Genomic DNA, 17,343 nt, shown 5'->3' on the forward strand with positions numbered 1-17,343 from the left:
GTCACTTTTTTTTTTTTTTTTTTTTCAATGACACTTGGAACCACTTTGGCACCATTTATATTGCATGTAACTGTAATTGTGCTACAATTGTGCAGCTCTAAGGTCACTCTTTCCCCTAACTATGTCCTGGATCCTCAATAATAAACCTAGTAAAGCCCAAATCAACTCAGAATAATATAGCCTCAATCCATAAACACAACACAGACAGACCCTGGAATGCACAACATTTGTGCACTACTCCTTTAGGCTCCAACCCCACACTATAAACACTCTTCTTATGCCTCATTCCTAATAAGTTTTTTTCACATGAGGGGCTAGAGTTCAAATAGAGTGCTATTTATCGCTCCCACTGGAGCATAAGCAGCGCTGGATGGAAGCTTTTAGCGTGTATTGGGTTTCGTTCATATTACAAGTTGAAAGTAAAAAGGTTTGCACTTGAGCGATAACTCGACTCGTGCCAAAAAGTGGAACTTAGTATATTGCAGCCGCTTTAACATATTTCCCCCTAGACTGCGATGGAGCATAAAAATGGGCTGGAAAACTAGCGCCCATACGTAGCATTGGAATGTGACAATTTTAATGTAAATACACAGTTAAACTCTTTATTAAATATGAAGTATTATTTTTCAGGTTTTCAGCTACTTGACTGCAAAGGACTCAATTGCACACAAGCTGCTAAGAGTTATAGATAAAAAGCTCAAATTAAAATGAAATTAAAAATAACAAATGTTGGGTGAACTTATTTGTTCTAAACAGGTGTTAGATATTTGCCAAATAAAATTAAACTTTTTTAAAAAAAATTTACATTTCCTCATATCAAACAAACATAACATTCAATTGCAACATTCATAAAAAGCTCATTAAATATTTAACTAGACATCCAAATGTTAATTTTATAGTATAATTGCACAGGATCAATATTTTTATATTTGAAGTATTTTTCTAATCACATTTTTGATTCTATATATTCAGCACATTATTTCTTCTAAAACATAATGTCAATAGGATATAGTGTGTGTGTATATATATATATATATATATATATATATATACACACGTACAGAGAGGCGCACTCACATACACAAACACAATGCATTGTTAGTATGTTCTATGGCGAATTTACCACCTGGATGCAGCTTCTTTTCAGCCCAGTAATGCTTTTCACTGAGTAGACCTTTCCTGTGGTATATCAGGCTGATCCCGCCTATTACGGTCAGTCCAGCTCCGAAATACCAGGTAATTCCTCTCTGAACAAGGAACACAACAACCCCAGACGATCATTTCAGCCTTCATTGCGCCTCGTCAGTGAAGTGGAGCCATATTCCTCTAAGCACACTAAGCAAGGAGACCACTTCTGGTTGCCCCTTTTCCCCTTAGGGAGACTTAATATACACAGAGAGAAGAGCATTCACCATGGAACAAGCCAACATGTTAATTGAACTGTTTTTTTGTTCCAATGTAAAGTAGTGAGTGTACAGCCTGTATAATAGTAAACATTTGCTGTCCCCTCAAAACAACTCAACACACAGCCATTAATGTCTAAACCGTTGGCAACAAAAGTGAGTACACCCCTAAGTGGAAATGTCCAAATTGGGCCCAAAGTGTCAATATTTTGTGTGGCCACCATTATTTTCCAGTACTGCCTTAACCCTCTTAGGCATGAAGTTCACCAGAGCTTCACAGGTTGCCACTGGAGTCCTCTTCCACTCCTCCATGATGACATCACAACATCACGAAGCTGGTGAATGTTAGTCCACTACCAACCATTTGAGGATGACCCACAGATGCTCAATAGGGTTTAGGTCTGTAGACATGCTTGGCCAGTCCATAACCTTTAACCTCAGCTTATTTAGCAAGGCAGTGGGCATCTTGGAGGTGTGTTTGGGGTCGTTATCATGTTTGGATACTTCATTGGGTTCCAGTCTCTGAAATTCTGCTTCAGTATGTCACAGTACATGTTGGCATTCATGGTTCCCTCAATGAACTGTAGCTCCCCAGTGCCAGCAGCACTCATGCAGACCCAGACCATGACACTCCCACCACCATGCTTTTCTTTGTCTTTGTACTTCTCACCTGGTTGCCGCCACACACGCTTGACACCATCTGAACCAAATAAGTTTATCTTGGTCTCATCGGACCACCGGACATGGTTCCAGTAATCCATGTCCTTTGTCTGCTTGTATTCAGCAAACTGTTTGCAGGCTTTCTTGTGCATCATCTTTAGAAGAGGCTTCCTTCTGGGACGACAGCCATGCAGACCAACTTTATGCAGTGTGCGGTGTATGTTCTGAGCACTAACAGGCTGACCCCCCACCCCTTCACCCTCTGCAGCAATGCTGGCAGCACGCATACGTATATTTCCCAAAGACAACCTTTGGATATGATGTTGAGCATGTGCACTGATCTTCTTTGGTCAACCATGGTGAGGCCTGTTCTGAGTGGAACCTGTCTTGTGAAACCACTGTATGGTCTTGCCCACCGTGCTGCAGCTCAGTTTCGGGGCCTTGGCAATCTTTTTATAGCCTAGGCCATCTTTATGTAGAGCAACAATTCTTTTTCTCAGATCCTCAGAGAGTTCTTTTCCATGAGGTGTCATGTTGAGCTTCTAGTGACCAGTATGAGAGAGTGTGAGAGCAATAACACCAAATTTAACACACCTGCTCCCCATTCACACCTGAGACCTTATAACACTAACGAGTCACATGACACTGGGAGGGAAAATGGCTAATTGGACCCAATTTAAACATTTCCACTTAGGGGTGTACTCACTTTTGTTGCCAACGGTTTAGACATTAATGGCTGTGTGTTGAGTTATTTTGAGGGGACAGCAAATTTACACTGTTATATAGGTTGTACACTCACTACTTTACATTTGTAGCAAAGTGTCATTTCTTCAGTGTTGTCACATAAAAAGATATAATAAAATATTTAAAAAAAATGTGAGAGGTGTACTCACTTTTGTGAGATACTGTATATATATATAAGCAGAGGAAGGTGCACTCTCACAAACAGGGTTCAAGTGCCAGGGTGCTGAATGTAGGTAGAATATAGTGGTCCCCTGATGAAGGGGAGTGTTCCCCAAAATGTTACTTATTAAAAGCATTTTATTGCATTATTTAAGACCAGTGAGTGGTGTCTTCTATCCAATATATATATATATATATATATATATATATATATATATATATATATATATATATATATATATATATATATACATATTTACAGAAACCCAGTTTATAATGTAAGTTAATAGGAAGCGAGGGAGTTAGGTTCCAGGCCCCTCTCAAAATTGGCATAAGTAACACCTAATACATTATTTTTAAAGCTTTGAAATGAAGACTTTAAATGCTAAACAGCATTATAAACCTAATAAAATAAGCACACAGCTCAGAATATATAATTAAACTAAGTTAAATTAACAAAAACATTTGCTAAACAGCATTATAAACCTAATAAAATAATCACACAACACAGACTTTACTTGCATTTTTCTGCAAACAGTTCTTTCTATGCATTCCAATCTGGACTGATTTATAGACAGGAAGATCTTGTTCCTTTTCAAGCTGCTCGATAGCTCAGGTCTGGTTAAACTGATTAATTTCAGCATGCTTGGCTTGCATATCTTTGCTGCAACACAAGCGGACAGCTGCACCTACTGGCTATTTTAACAAATGCACTGCTTCTCAATGCTTTTCAATAGCAGTCACATGACTGAAAAAAAGATTGTTATTCTGAAACGGTGCAAATTGAAGCGTTGTAAACCGAGGGCCAATTAATCAAATAAATAAATGACTTAGAAAACTTGTTAATTTTGTTTTACAAAACTATTATTAAATATACTAAATGAATTAGTGAATGCATTTTTTTTATTTAGTAATTTGTTTAGGCAATAAATGAATTTCGGGCAAAACTGGTTCAGTTTTGTTTTTTGTTTTTTTGCAAATAAATAATGACAACAAAACGTGGACATGTCTAATAAAGAGTAATATGAGTTTAAATACGTAGATAAGCAGATCACAATCGGCTAGATTACAAGTCTTGCGTTATGAGTAAAACACTACAATTAAATAAATTACCTAAATTAAATACAATTAACTAAATTAAATAAAATTAGCTAAATTACAAAAAAAAAAAACACTTGAAGATGGAGCCGCTCCGTGTCGAAAGGATGAAGATAGAAGATGCCGTCTGGGTGAAGACTTCTGCCCATCTAGAGGACCACTTCTTCCCGTCTAGAGGACCACTTCTGCCGACATCCTTGAGGACATCTTGCCGATTGGATGAAGTCTTCTCCCGGTAAGTGGATCTTCGGGGGTTAGTGTTAGGATTTTTTAAGGGTGTATTGGGTGGGGTTTGGGTTGGTTTTATGGGTGGTGGGTTTTACTGTTGGGGGGGGGGGGTTGTATTTTTTTTTTACAGGTAAAAGAGCTGATCTCTTTAAGGCAATGCCCCGCTAAAGGCCCTTTTAAGGGCTATTGGTAGTTTAGGCTAGGGGGTTTTTTTATTTTGGGTGGGCTTTTTTTTATTTTGATAGGGCTATTAGATTAGATGTAATTAGTTTAAAGATCTTGTAATTTGTTTTTTATTTTCTGTAATTTAGTGTTGTTTTTTTTTGTAATTTAGCTAATTCTTTTGAATTTAGTTAATTGTATTTAATTTAGGGAATTTATTTAATTGTAGGGTTAGGTTAGGTGTTAGTGTAACTTAGGTTAGGTTTTATTTTACAGGTCAATTTGTATTTATTTTAGCTAGGTAGTTAATAAATAGTTAATAACTATTTAGTAACTATTCTACCTAGTTAAAATAAATACAAATTTAGCTGCAAAATAAAAATAAACCCTAAGATAAATACAATGTAACTATTAGTTATATTGTAGCTAGCTTAGGGTTTATATTATAGGTAAGTATTTAGTTTTAAGTAGGAATTATTTAGTTAATGATAGTAATTTTTATTTAGATTTATTTTAATTATATTTAAGTTAGGGAGTGTTAGGGTTAGACTTAGATTTAGGGGTTAATAAATTTAATATAGTGGCGGCGACGTTGGGGCGGCAGATTAAGGGTTAATAAATGTAGGTAGGTGGCGGCAATGTTAGGGGCGGCAGATTAGGGGTTAATAATATTTAACTAGTGTTTGCGATGCAGGAGTACGGCGGTTTAGGGGTTAATATGTTTATTATAGTGGCGTCGACGTTGGGGGCGGCAGATTAGGTGTTAATAACATTATGTAGGTGTCTGTGATGTTGTGGGCAGCAGATTAGGAGTTAATAAATATAATGTAGGTGTCGGCGATGTTGGGGGCAGTAGATTAGGGGTTCATAAGTATAATGTAGGTGGTGGCGATGTCCGGAGCGGCAGATTAGGGGTTAATAAGTGTAAGATTAGGGGTGTTTAGACTCGGGGTTCATGTTAGGGTGTTAGGGGTAAACATAAATTTAGTTTCCCCATAGGAATCAATGGGGCTGCGTTACTGAGTTTTACGCTGCTTTATTGCAGGTGTTAGACTTTTTCTCAGCCGTCTCTCCCCATTGATGTCTATGGGGAAATCGTGCACAAGCAAGTACAACCAGATTTTAACGCCGGGATTAGAAAAAACTGTAATACCAGCGCTGTAGATAAGTGAGCGGTGACAATAACGTGCAAGTTAAGACTGCACCCCTCATAACGCAAAACGCGTAATCTGGCCGAATATCTTTTGTTTTTTCAGGGAAATACAGCACATATTTTCCATGTTGCTGTTTTAGATTTACATTTTAAGGAAAAACTATTAGTATTCCCTGACAAGATACTGTAGCCCACAAAGGTCACAGACTCATAACACTGTTCATGCTTATCTCCCTAAACTATGTACCAGATTCAGGGAGTGCCCTTGTATGTTCAGCTAACTAATCTATAAGGGCTCATAAAAAAAAAATACATTCATCAATCTGACACGTTGATACAAAAACAATACCTCTCTATTTATGTTTCTAAACCCCTGCATTCTACTTGTGACCATAAAATATGTTATGGTATGAGATATTAAAGAAAAATATAATGTAATGATTTGATAATTCATTTAAATAATTATTCAATCTTTATCATTATTTTGCTTTATTGTTTCCAAGTGGTGCAACCTCTTCCATGTCATCTTAAAATGAGAGAAAAATGTATATACAGTATATAGGCAGAGGCAGCAATTGTAAAATACAATATAAATAAATAACAGAAAAGATATGTGCAGATTCCAAAACAGTAATACACACATAAGAAAACATAAGAAAACAAAAAGCAAAGAGTGTGCAGATGGCAGAATAGAGAAATGGGATGAGACCAAGGGGGACACTGTACAAACTGACATTTTTATTTATTTTTAGTTTGCTGTAAAAATATGAAGTGAAAATTGTTTATTTTTACATTTATAATAATATACCAGCATAGGTTGTGCATTCATACTAATGCTCATTAGTAATATACCAGCATAAGTTGTGCATTCATACTAATGCTCATTAGTAATATACCAGCATAAGTTGTGCATTCATACTAATGCTTATTAGTAATATACCAGCATAAGTTGTGCATTCAGACTAATGCTCATTAGTAATATACCACCAGCATAAGTTGTACATTCAGACTAATGCTCATTAGTAATATACCAGCATAAGTTGTGCATTCAGACTAATGCTTATTAGTAATATACCAGCATAAGTTGTGCATTCATACTAATGCTTATTAGTAATATACCAGCATAAATTGTGCATTCAGACTAATGCTCATTAATAATATACCAGCATAAGTTGTGCATTCAGACTAATGCTTATTAGTAATATACCAGCATAAGTTGTGCATTCATACTAATGCTTATTAGTAATATACCAGCATAAGTTGTGCATTCAGACTAATGCTCATTAGTAATATACCAGCATAAGTTGTACATTCAGACTAAGCTCATTAGTAATATACCAGCATAAGTTGTGCATTCAGACTAATGCTTATTAGTAATATACCAGCATAAGTTGTGCATTCATACTAATGCTTATTAGTAATATACGAGCATAAGTTGTGCATTTAGACTAATGCTCATTAGTAATATACCAGCATAAGTTGTGCATTCAGACTGTAATGCTCATTAGTAATATACCAGCATAAGTTGTGCATTCATACTAATGCTTATTAGTAATATACCAGCATAAGTTGTGCATTTAGACTAATGCTCATTAGTAATATACCAGCATAAGTTGTGGATTCAGACTGTAATGCTCATTAGTAATATACCAGCATAAGTTTTACATTATATATAGGAGATTATTGTGCACTCTACTAATGTTATAAAATCTTAAAGAGACAGGTGCTTGCAGTCATAACACAAAATTATTATAAAACATTATAAAGGGAAGTCATAACTAAATTGAAAGTTATGAAAAAGAACGACAAGGCAGCACTCAGATATCTTTGATAACAAGTGGTTTATTATGCTATTCCCAACATGTCAAAGACATGAATGACCCCTAAACCAAAACTGTGATTAAAAAGGAGTAATATACACATACCAGACCTGGTTATCAGAACAATTCCTTACACCAAATTATATAAGTACTTAATACAGAGAAGCGCAATTGTGTTACAAAAGCACTCTTCTATATCTAAACATTATGGTCAAGGATACAATAAGCAACAATAAACACCATTAGACATTAAGTAGCAAATGTCCAGAACCATCAGAGCACTTAGTGTGAATCACACGCTCTGTATTGCATGGGAACGTTGCATGATAAAAGTTCCAGCATAACTGATTTTGAGCCAGCCAGCACAACAAGAAAAAAGCAGCCTCACCACCATACGCGGTAGAAGTTCCTGTTTACACCTGTGTCGTTACCTCTGTATTCAAATCGCAAGCTTCACAGAGAGTATGACGATATCACTGAAAGGTAACTGTGTGTGGTCCTCTTTACCGGTTATCACCTCGTTTCAATTATGGACACGGAACTCCCAAACACGGCTGCTGACTTTAATGCTGGTAACCACCATTGCTCCTCAGTAATGCGGTAGTTCAAAACCGCTGCCAGGTAAGTGTACTCCACTTCAAAAGTTGCCGCTTCTCAGACGTCAGTCATGACGCGTTTCGCCGGATGAAGCCCTGAAGTCAGCCCACTAAGGGGGAGGGGCAAAACGCATCATGACTGACGTCTGAGAAGCGGCAACTTTTGAAGTGGAGTACACTTACCTGGCAGCGGTTTTGAACTACCGCATTACTGAGGACCAATGGTGGTTATCAAAGATATCTGAGTGCTACCTTGTCATTCTTTTTCATAACTTTTCATATGACTTCCCTTTATAATGTTTTATAATAAGTTTTGCATTCATTCTAATGCTCATTAGTAATATACCAGCATAAGTTGTGCATTCAGACTAATGCTCAGCTCATTAGTAATATACCAGCATTAGTTGTGCATTCAGACTAATGCTCAGCTCATTAGTAATATACCAGCATAAGTTGTGCATTCAGACTAATGCTCAGCTCATTAGTAATATACCAGCATAAGTTGTGCATTCAGACTAATGCTCTGGTCATTAGTAATATACCAGCATAAGTTGTGCATTCAGACTAATGCTCAGCTCATTAGTAATATACCAGCATTAGTTGTGCATTCAGACTAATGCTCAGCTCATTAGTAATATACCAGCATAAGTTGTGCATTCAGACTAATGCTCAGCTCATTAGTAATATACCAGCATAAGTTGTGCATTCAGACTAATGCTCGGCTCATTAGTAATATACCAGCATAAGTTGTGCATTCAGACTAATGCTCAGCTCATTAGTAATATACCAGCATAAGTTGTGCATTCAGACTAATGCTCAGCTCATTAGTAATATACCAGCATAAGTTGTGCATTCCGACTAATGCTCCGCTCATTAGTAATATACCAGCATAAGTTGTGCATTCAGACTAATGCTCAGCTCATTAGTAATATGCCAGCATAAGTTGTGCATTCAGACTAATGCTCAGCTCATTAGTAATATACCAGCATTAGTTGTGCATTCAGACTAATGCTCAGCTCATTAGTAATATACCAGCATAAGTTGTGCATTCAGACTAATGCTCAGCTCATTAGTAATATACCAGCATAAGTTGTGCATTCAGACTAATGCTCAGCTCATTAGTAATATACCAGCATAAGTTGTGCATTCAGACTAATGCTCAGCTCATTAGTAATATACCAGCATACGTTGTGCATTCAGACTAATGCTCAGCTCATTAGTAATATACCAGCATTAGTTGTGCATTCAGACTAATGCTCAACTCATTAGTAATATACCAGCATAAGTTGTGCATTCAGACTAATGCTCAGCTCATTAGTAATATACCAGCATTAGTTGTGCATTCAGACTAATGCTCAGCTCATTAGTAATATACCAGCATAAGTTGTGCATTCAGACTAATGCTCAGCTCATTAGTAATATACCAGCATTAGTTGTGCATTCAGACTAATGCTCAGCTCATTAGTAATATACCAGCATAAGTTGTGCATTCAGACTAATGCTCAGCTCATTAGTAATATACCAGCATTAGTTGTGCATTCAGACTAATGCTCAGCTCATTAGTAATATACCAGCATTAGTTGTGCATTCAGACTAATGCTCAGCTCATTAGTAATATACCAGCATTAGTTGTGCATTCAGACTAATGCTCAGCTCATTAGTAATATACCAGCATAAGTTGTGCATTCAGACTAATGCTCAGCTCATTAGAAATATACCAGCATAAGTTGTGCATTCAGACTAATGCTCAGCTCATTAGTAATATACCAGCATAAGTTGTGCATTCAGACTAATGCTCAGCTCATTAGTAATATACCAGCATTAGTTGTGCATTCAGACTAATGCTCAGCTCATTAGTAATATACCAGCATTAGTTGTGCATTCAGACTAATGCTCAGCTCATTAGTAATATACCAGCATTAGTTGTGCATTCAGACTAATTCTCAGCTCATTAGTAATATACCAGCATAAGTTGTGCATTCAGACTAATGCTCAGCTCATTAGTAATATACCAGCATAAGTTGTGCATTCAGACTAATGCTCAGCTCATTAGTAATATACCAGCATAAGTTGTGCATTCAGACTAATGCTCAGCTCATTAGTAATATACCAGCATAAGTTGTGCATTCAGACTAATGCTCAGCTCATTAGTAATATACCAGCATTAGTTGCTAAGATGGCAGCTAAGAAATCTTATCACACTGGGGCAGTGGCTGCACTGAGAAATTGCTAATTTGGCTAGAAATCAAGTTTTTTGCAGTTTTGTTTTTTGTTTTTTTACACAATATATTTCTTTTTATGTTTACTTTAATTTAACATATTTGTTTTTAGCAAAGGAGCATTGTTTAATATCCCTTTAAAGAATGATTTAATCTTGTCAAATTTAGCCGAACAGAACAACCTCAGGAACTAATTTTAGACAAAATGAGAGAAAAAAATTAATGACAAATTATTCATCCGAAAAACCAATTTTATTGTCTGTGCACGTGTCTAGTATATACCTTCCAGTCACATATATACTTATTTTTAATATGCTTCTTCTTTTGTTTTGTTTTTTTTGTCATTAACATACTTGAAAATGCGATTATATCCGGCTTTATTTTGCACTTTTCAAGATTGTGATGCTGGAATGCAAACTGCATGTATTAGTTACAGTGCGAAATTTGCTTCATGTAACCCATTAGCTGCTCGATAACGTTTATATATTTTTGATCTACAGAGGATGGAGAAGCCGTCAGCAGCTCATACGAGTCCTACGATGAAGAAGAAAGCAGTAAAGGAAAATGTGCCGCTCACCAACACCAGTGGCCGTCAACCGAAGCTTCCATTGAGCTCATGAAAGATGCTCTGATCTGTGCTTTTCTATGGAGGAAGAAATGGCTTGGTCAATGGGCAAAACAGCTTTGTGTTATTAAGGAGAGCAGATTACTGGTGAGCACAACAATATAAAACTAATACAACCTTCATTTCAAACTACTTTGCAAAGGATCTGTATTCAAATAAATAATTTAACACTTTCATTTTGTTAGCCCAGTCTGCAAGGTTTTGCAAATCAAGAGCAGTTCAGGGATCCCTTGAAAGACCGGGCAGATTACAGATGTAAATTAGCTAAAGCTCTGAGCTAAGCAATAACTACATAGAATCCTACAGGGTCAAGTAAATTTCCCCATTTTTTAAAGAAACATTAAATAGTTGTAGATTGTTGTAATATAAAATGTTTAATTATGTATTGGGAATAACTTAGCAATATGCAGTCACTATTATTTTCCCCCCATTTTCCTGTAATTTAACTCTGAAAATTGTTGTGTTTGTCAATGCCAATGAGTTTCTATAAAGTATTGTGTGCCGCCATGTTTTAACCTAGTTCATCTACTTTATAGTTACATAAGTATTTTGTAGAAACTAAACCTTTACACTTAAATTTCCTTCTTAATATAAGGAGAGTCCACAGCATAATTCCTTACTGTTGGGGAATACTGAACCTGGCCACCAGGAGGAGGCAAAGACACCCCAGCCAAAAGGGGATAAATACCTCTCCCACTTCCCCCATCCCCCAGTCATTCTTTGCCTTTCGTCACAGGAGGATGGCAGAGATGTGTCAGAAGATTCGGAGTAGTGTCTTAGGAAAGGTATTTGCCCTTCGATATGAGACTGGAGTTTTAAGTAGTCTTGTCAGCCTCTCAGTGAGAGCATTGATGAAACTTAGAGTCTGGAGATGCATGGAGAGTCTTTCTGCGAATCCATTCAGACTGTCTGCTAACAGCTCCTAAGCAATCAGTGTTGTCAAGTTTTACTGCCGGCTTGTTTACTCACTCAAGTCCATGTCAGGAGCGAAGCTACACGACTGTCACACTTCAGAGGCTGTGTTTCTGTTCCACAGCATGGATTCTGCTAAGATTGTTTCAAATATTTTACATGTGTTGAAAGCACTAGAAGACAGGGTCACAGTGTGGCTCCTTTTAGCTTAATAGAATCATGGGTTAATATCTCCTGAGAGTTATTATTGAACAGTGGGGATTAATCAAATGTGATGCTTTGATTTTATGCTGCTTTATGTGTGAGATTTTATTGGGCTCATAGGCTGTTTGTTATGTAGCTGGAACGCACAGGTTTTTACTTTTACTTTGAGTCCTGCACAGCTTGTAGCTTGGCGAGCATTTTCTCATAGCAGGGACGGTCCTGCATTGCGCACCATGTGCCCGGGAGTGGTCTCACTTTCATTTCCTCTTTCCTGACGCTATTTCTCTGTATTGTCAGGGTCTAGGAGGTGGTGAATGCCCCAACCATTTGGGAGTATAAAGGTGCTGTTTTTGAGAAATAAAGATAATTTATTTTCTGTGTCCTGCTGTTATTAGCTTAAGCTATGGAGGATTCTGATACCTGTTTATATTGTGAGGAGGCTTTGGTATGCCTGCCCTCTCAGTTATGTTCCACATGCATTGACAACGTTGTTCGGTCAAAGAAGGTTAACCCTTTTAGTACCACTGAGCCGTCTACCTCTGAGGACTCGCCATCCCATGAGGTGCATAACCTACATTCATCTCCTTCTACACATGCAGTTTCCCGTAGCAGGCTTAATCCTCCATTCTGGAGGGGGCCTTTTACCGCCAGATTTTACAGCGCAGCTACAAGCGGCGGTGTCTGCAGCCCTCAGTGCTTTACCTCGCCCTGCTAAACGCAAGCGAAAGGATTAAAGGGACACTGTACCCAAATGTTTTTCTTTCATGATTCTTATAGAGCATGCAATTTTAAGCAACTTTCTAATTTACTCCTATTATCAATTTTTCTTCATTCTCTTGGTATCTTTATTTTAAAAATCAAGAATTTAAGTTTAGATGCCGGCCCATTTTTGGTGAACAACCTGGGTTGTCCATGCTGATTGGACAGCACCAATAAACAACTGCTGTCCATGGTTCTGAACCACAAATTGGCTGGTTCCTTAGCTTAGATGCCTTCTTTTTCAAATAAAGAAAGCAAGAGAACAAAGAAAAATTGATAATAGGAGTAAATTAGAAAGTTGCTTAAAATTGCTTGCTCTATATGAATCACAAAAGAAAAAAATTGGGTTCAGTGTCCCTTTAACATAGCTCTCCTGCCCCGGGGTCATCATGTAATTTATTGGATTTTCCTGCTCTGTATCAGTTATCCGAGGATGAGTTGCACTCTGAGGTTTCAGAGGATGAACTTTCTGGGACGGAGTCTGCTGCCTATAAGCCTCCTGCTGCGAGAAACCTGCCTTTACATTTAAGATTGAATACTTATGTTTTCTTCTAAAGGAAGTCCTGTCTACATTAGAGGTTCCAGAGGCCAAGCTGCCTGATGAACCTTTGATTCCTAAATTATTCAGAGTTTACAAGGACAGGGTAGTGCCTTTAACTTTTTCTGTGCCTGTAAAGATGGCGAACATTATTAAGAACGAATGGGACAGAATTTGATCTTCCTTTTTCCCTTTCATTTTTCTTTAAAAAATGATTCACTGTCCCGTACTCTCAATTGGAGTTGCGGGGATCCGTCCCTAAGGTGGATGGCGCTATCTCAACGCTTGCGAAATGCACTGCTATCTCGCTTGAGGATAGCTCGTTGTTCAGAGAGACGATGGATAAAAAGATGAAAACTCTTCTAAGAAAGATGTTTCAACATACAGGATATTTGTTTCAACCCTCGACATTATCCAGGAAAGAATTAAGGCCTTGAGAATTGCTAATTCTTTTATCTCTGATGCAAACATGCAGATTGTTCGCCTAAATGCTAAGGCTTCTGGCTTTCCGGTTCAGGCCAGTCGGTAGCTCTGGCTGAAGTTTTGGTCTGCGGATATGACTTCTAAGTCCAGACTTCTTTCTCTCCCCTTTAAGGGAAAGGTTTAATTTGGTCCAGGCCTGGACTCCATTATCTCCACAGTTACAGGGGGCAAGGGTGCCTTCCTACCGCAAAAGATAAAAAATATCAATTCAAAGGGGCCTATTTATCAAATGTCTGTCCGACATGATCCGATCAGTGGATCATGTCCGACAGACATCGTTGAATGTGGACAGCATTACGCTCTCCAGCATTCAGCATTGCACCACCAGTTCTTGTGAACTGCTGGTGCAATGCCGCCCCCTGCAGATTTGCAGCCAATAGGCCGCTAGCAGGGAGTGTCAATCAACCTGATCGTATTCGATCGGGTTGATTTCTGGCGATCACTGTACGCCTCCTCAAGGCAGGCGGACAGGTTATGGAGAAGCGGTCTTTAGACCGCTGTTCCATAACTTGTGTTTCTGGCGCGCCAGAAACACAGGGCTTCAAGCTCCATATAGAGCTTCATAAATAGGCCCCTAAGGGACAAGTTTCTAATTTTCATTCTGATAAATTACAACGTCAGCAGTCCTCCGCTAGGCCCGAGCAAACCAAGAGAGTTTGTAAGCCAGCTCAGTCCTGGAATAAGTCCTAGCAGAGCAAGAAGCCAGCCGAGACTAAATCGGCATGAAGGGGCTGCCCCCGATCTGGCTCTGGATCATGTAGGGGGCAGACTGTTGCTCTTTTTAGACGCTTGGTTCTGGGACGTGCAGGATCCATGGGTCCTGGAGGTCATAGCTCAGGGATACAAGATAGGTTTCAAGTCTCATCCACCCAAGGGCAGATTTCTCCTCTCAATCCTGTCTTCCAGACCAGAAAAGAGGAAAGCCTTTCTGGGGTGCATGGGGGATCTGTCCTCCATAGGAGTTATTGTCCCGGTGCCTATCGCAGAAAGATGTTTGGGATACTATTCAAACCTTTTTGGGGTTCCAAAGAAGGAGGGAACTTTCTGCCCGATTCTGGACTTAAAGTGCTTAAACAAATATCTAAATGCCCCCTCATTCAAGATGGAGATGATAAGGTCCATCCTTCCCTTAGTTCAGGAAGGAGAGTTCATGACCACTATAGATCTGAAGGATGCTTACCTTCATGTTCACGTACCCGGTATTAGGAGTAGCTCCCTACTTGGGCGATATTCTGGTACAAGCACCATCTTTTTGTCTAGCGGAAGAACATTCAGAATCTCTCCTCTCTCTTCTTCAATCTCATGGATGAAAGATAAACCTAGAGAAGAGTTCTCTTATACCAAGCACTAGGGTTGAATTACTGGGTACTATAATAGACTCAATATACATGAGGATGTTTCTCTAACAGACCAGAGACGTTGCAAGCTAGCTTCAGCATGTCTTCCCCTTCCGGACCTCCTTAAGGCCCTCTGTGGCTCAGTGTATGGAGGTGATTGGTCTCATGGTGTCCAGCATGGGCATCATTCCCTTTGCCAGGTTCCGTCTCAGACCATTGCAACTGTGCATGCTGAGGCATGCTGAGGCAGTGGAACGGCAATCATTCTGATCTGTGTCAACAGATTTCTCTGGACAACCGGTCGAGAGAATCACTCTTGGTGGCTCTGTCCAGATCATCTGTCTCAAGGGAAATCCTTCTTAAGACCATCCTGGGAGATTGTGACTACGGACGCAAGTCTATCAGGATGTGGAGCTGTTCGGGGTGCCAAGAAGGCACAGGGCCTGTGGACTCCCTCCCAATCAACATTCTGGAACTTTGGACAATCTTTAATGCTCTGAAGGCTTGGCTCCTTCTGGGTTCGTCCCAGTTTATCAGATTCCAATCAGACAATATAACCTCGTGGCTTACATCAACCATCAGGGTGGAACGAGAAGCTCCCTAGTAATGAGGGAAGTATCTCGGATTCTGGAGTGGGGAGTCACACAGCTGTTCGCTGTCAGCAATCCGCATTCCAGGTGTGGACAACTGGGAAGTTGACATTAAATTGTTGTCCTGGAAGGTTCTTTTTCTACTGGCTATTGCTTCTGCGCGCAGAGTATCTGAGATTGCTGCCTTGCAATATGAGCCTCCTTATCTGGTGTTCCATTCTGATAAGGCTGTCTTACATACTAACGCCTAGATTTAGAGTTCTGCGTTAGCCGTCAAAACCAGCGTTAAGGGGTCCTAACGCTGGTTTTGGCTGCCTGCTGGTATTTAGAGTCAGTCAGGAAAGGGTCTAACGCTCACTTTCCAGCCGCGACTTTTCCATACCGCAGATCCCCTTACGCCAATTGCGTATCCTATCTTTTCAATGGGATCTTCCTAACGCCGGTATCTAGAGTCTTGGCTGAAGTGAGCGTTAGAACTCTAACGACAAAACTCCAGCCGCAGAAAAAAGTCAGGAGTTAAGAGCTTTATGGGCTAACGCCGGTTTATAAAGCTCTTAACTACTGTGCTCTAAAGTACACTAACACCCATAAACTACCTATGCACCCCTAAACCGAGGTCCCCCCACATCGCCGACACTCTAATAAAATTTTTTAACCCCTAATCTGCCGACCGCAGGGTAGGGCATTTTTTTATTTTGGGGGGCTTTGTTATTTTTTTAGGGGGCTTAGAGTAGGTGTAATTAGTTTAAAATTCTTGTAATCTTTTTTTATTTTTTGTAATTTAGTGTTTGGTTTTTTTTGTAATTTAGTTTAGTTGATTTAATTGTAGGTAATTGTAGGTAGTTTACTTAATTAATTTATTGATAGTGTAGTGTTAGGTTTAATTGTAACTTAGGTTAGGATTTATTTTACAGGTAATTTTGTAATTATTTTAACTAGGTAGCTATTAAATAGTAAATAACTATTTAATAGCTATTGTACCTAGTTAAAATAAATACAAAGTTGCCTGTAAAATAAATATAAATCCTAAAATACCTACAATGTAATTATTATTTATATTGTAGTTATATTAGGGTTTATTTTACAGGTAAGTATTTAGCTTTAAATAGGATTAATTTATTTAATAATAAATAATTTATTTTGTTAGATTTAAATTATATTTAACTTAGGGGGGGTGTTAGGGTTAGGGTTAGACTTAGCTTTAGGGGTTAATACATTTATTAGAGTAGCGGCGAGGTCCGGTCGGCAGATTAGGGGTTAATAAGTGTAGGTAGGTGTCGGCGACGTTGGGGGGGCAGATTAGGGGTTAATAAATATAATATAGGGGTCGGCGGTTTTAGGGGCAGCAGATTAGGGGTTCATAGGGATAACGTAGGTTGTGGCGGTGTGCGGAGCGGAAGATTAGGGGTTAATAATAATATGCAGGCTGCGTTAGGAGCTGAACGCTGCTTTTTTGCAGGTGTTAGGTTTTTTTTCAGCCCAAACTGCCCCATTGTTTCTTATGGGGAAATCGTGCACGAGCACGTTTTTCAAGCTGGCCGCTACCGTAAGCAACGCTGGTATTGAGAGTTGAAGTGGCGGTAAATATGCCTGTACGCTCCCTTTTTGGAGCCTAACGCAGCCCTTCAGACAACTCTAAATACCAGCGTTATT

The 17,343-nt window shown here is 38.8% G+C and overlaps 1 protein-coding gene across 1 annotated transcript in view; it reads left to right on the forward strand.

Moving 5' to 3' along the window:
* Positions 1 to 17,343, forward strand: part of AFAP1L2 (actin filament associated protein 1 like 2) — a 297,831-nt gene that overhangs the window by 221,355 nt on the left and 59,133 nt on the right. The window contains 1 exon segment of the mRNA XM_053692693.1: positions 10,743 to 10,954. Within this exon segment, the coding sequence (XP_053548668.1) occupies positions 10,743 to 10,954 (212 nt within the window).

This window comes from Bombina bombina, chromosome 9 (assembly GCF_027579735.1).
Source record: "Bombina bombina isolate aBomBom1 chromosome 9, aBomBom1.pri, whole genome shotgun sequence".
Classification (NCBI taxonomy): Eukaryota; Metazoa; Chordata; class Amphibia; order Anura; family Bombinatoridae; genus Bombina; species Bombina bombina.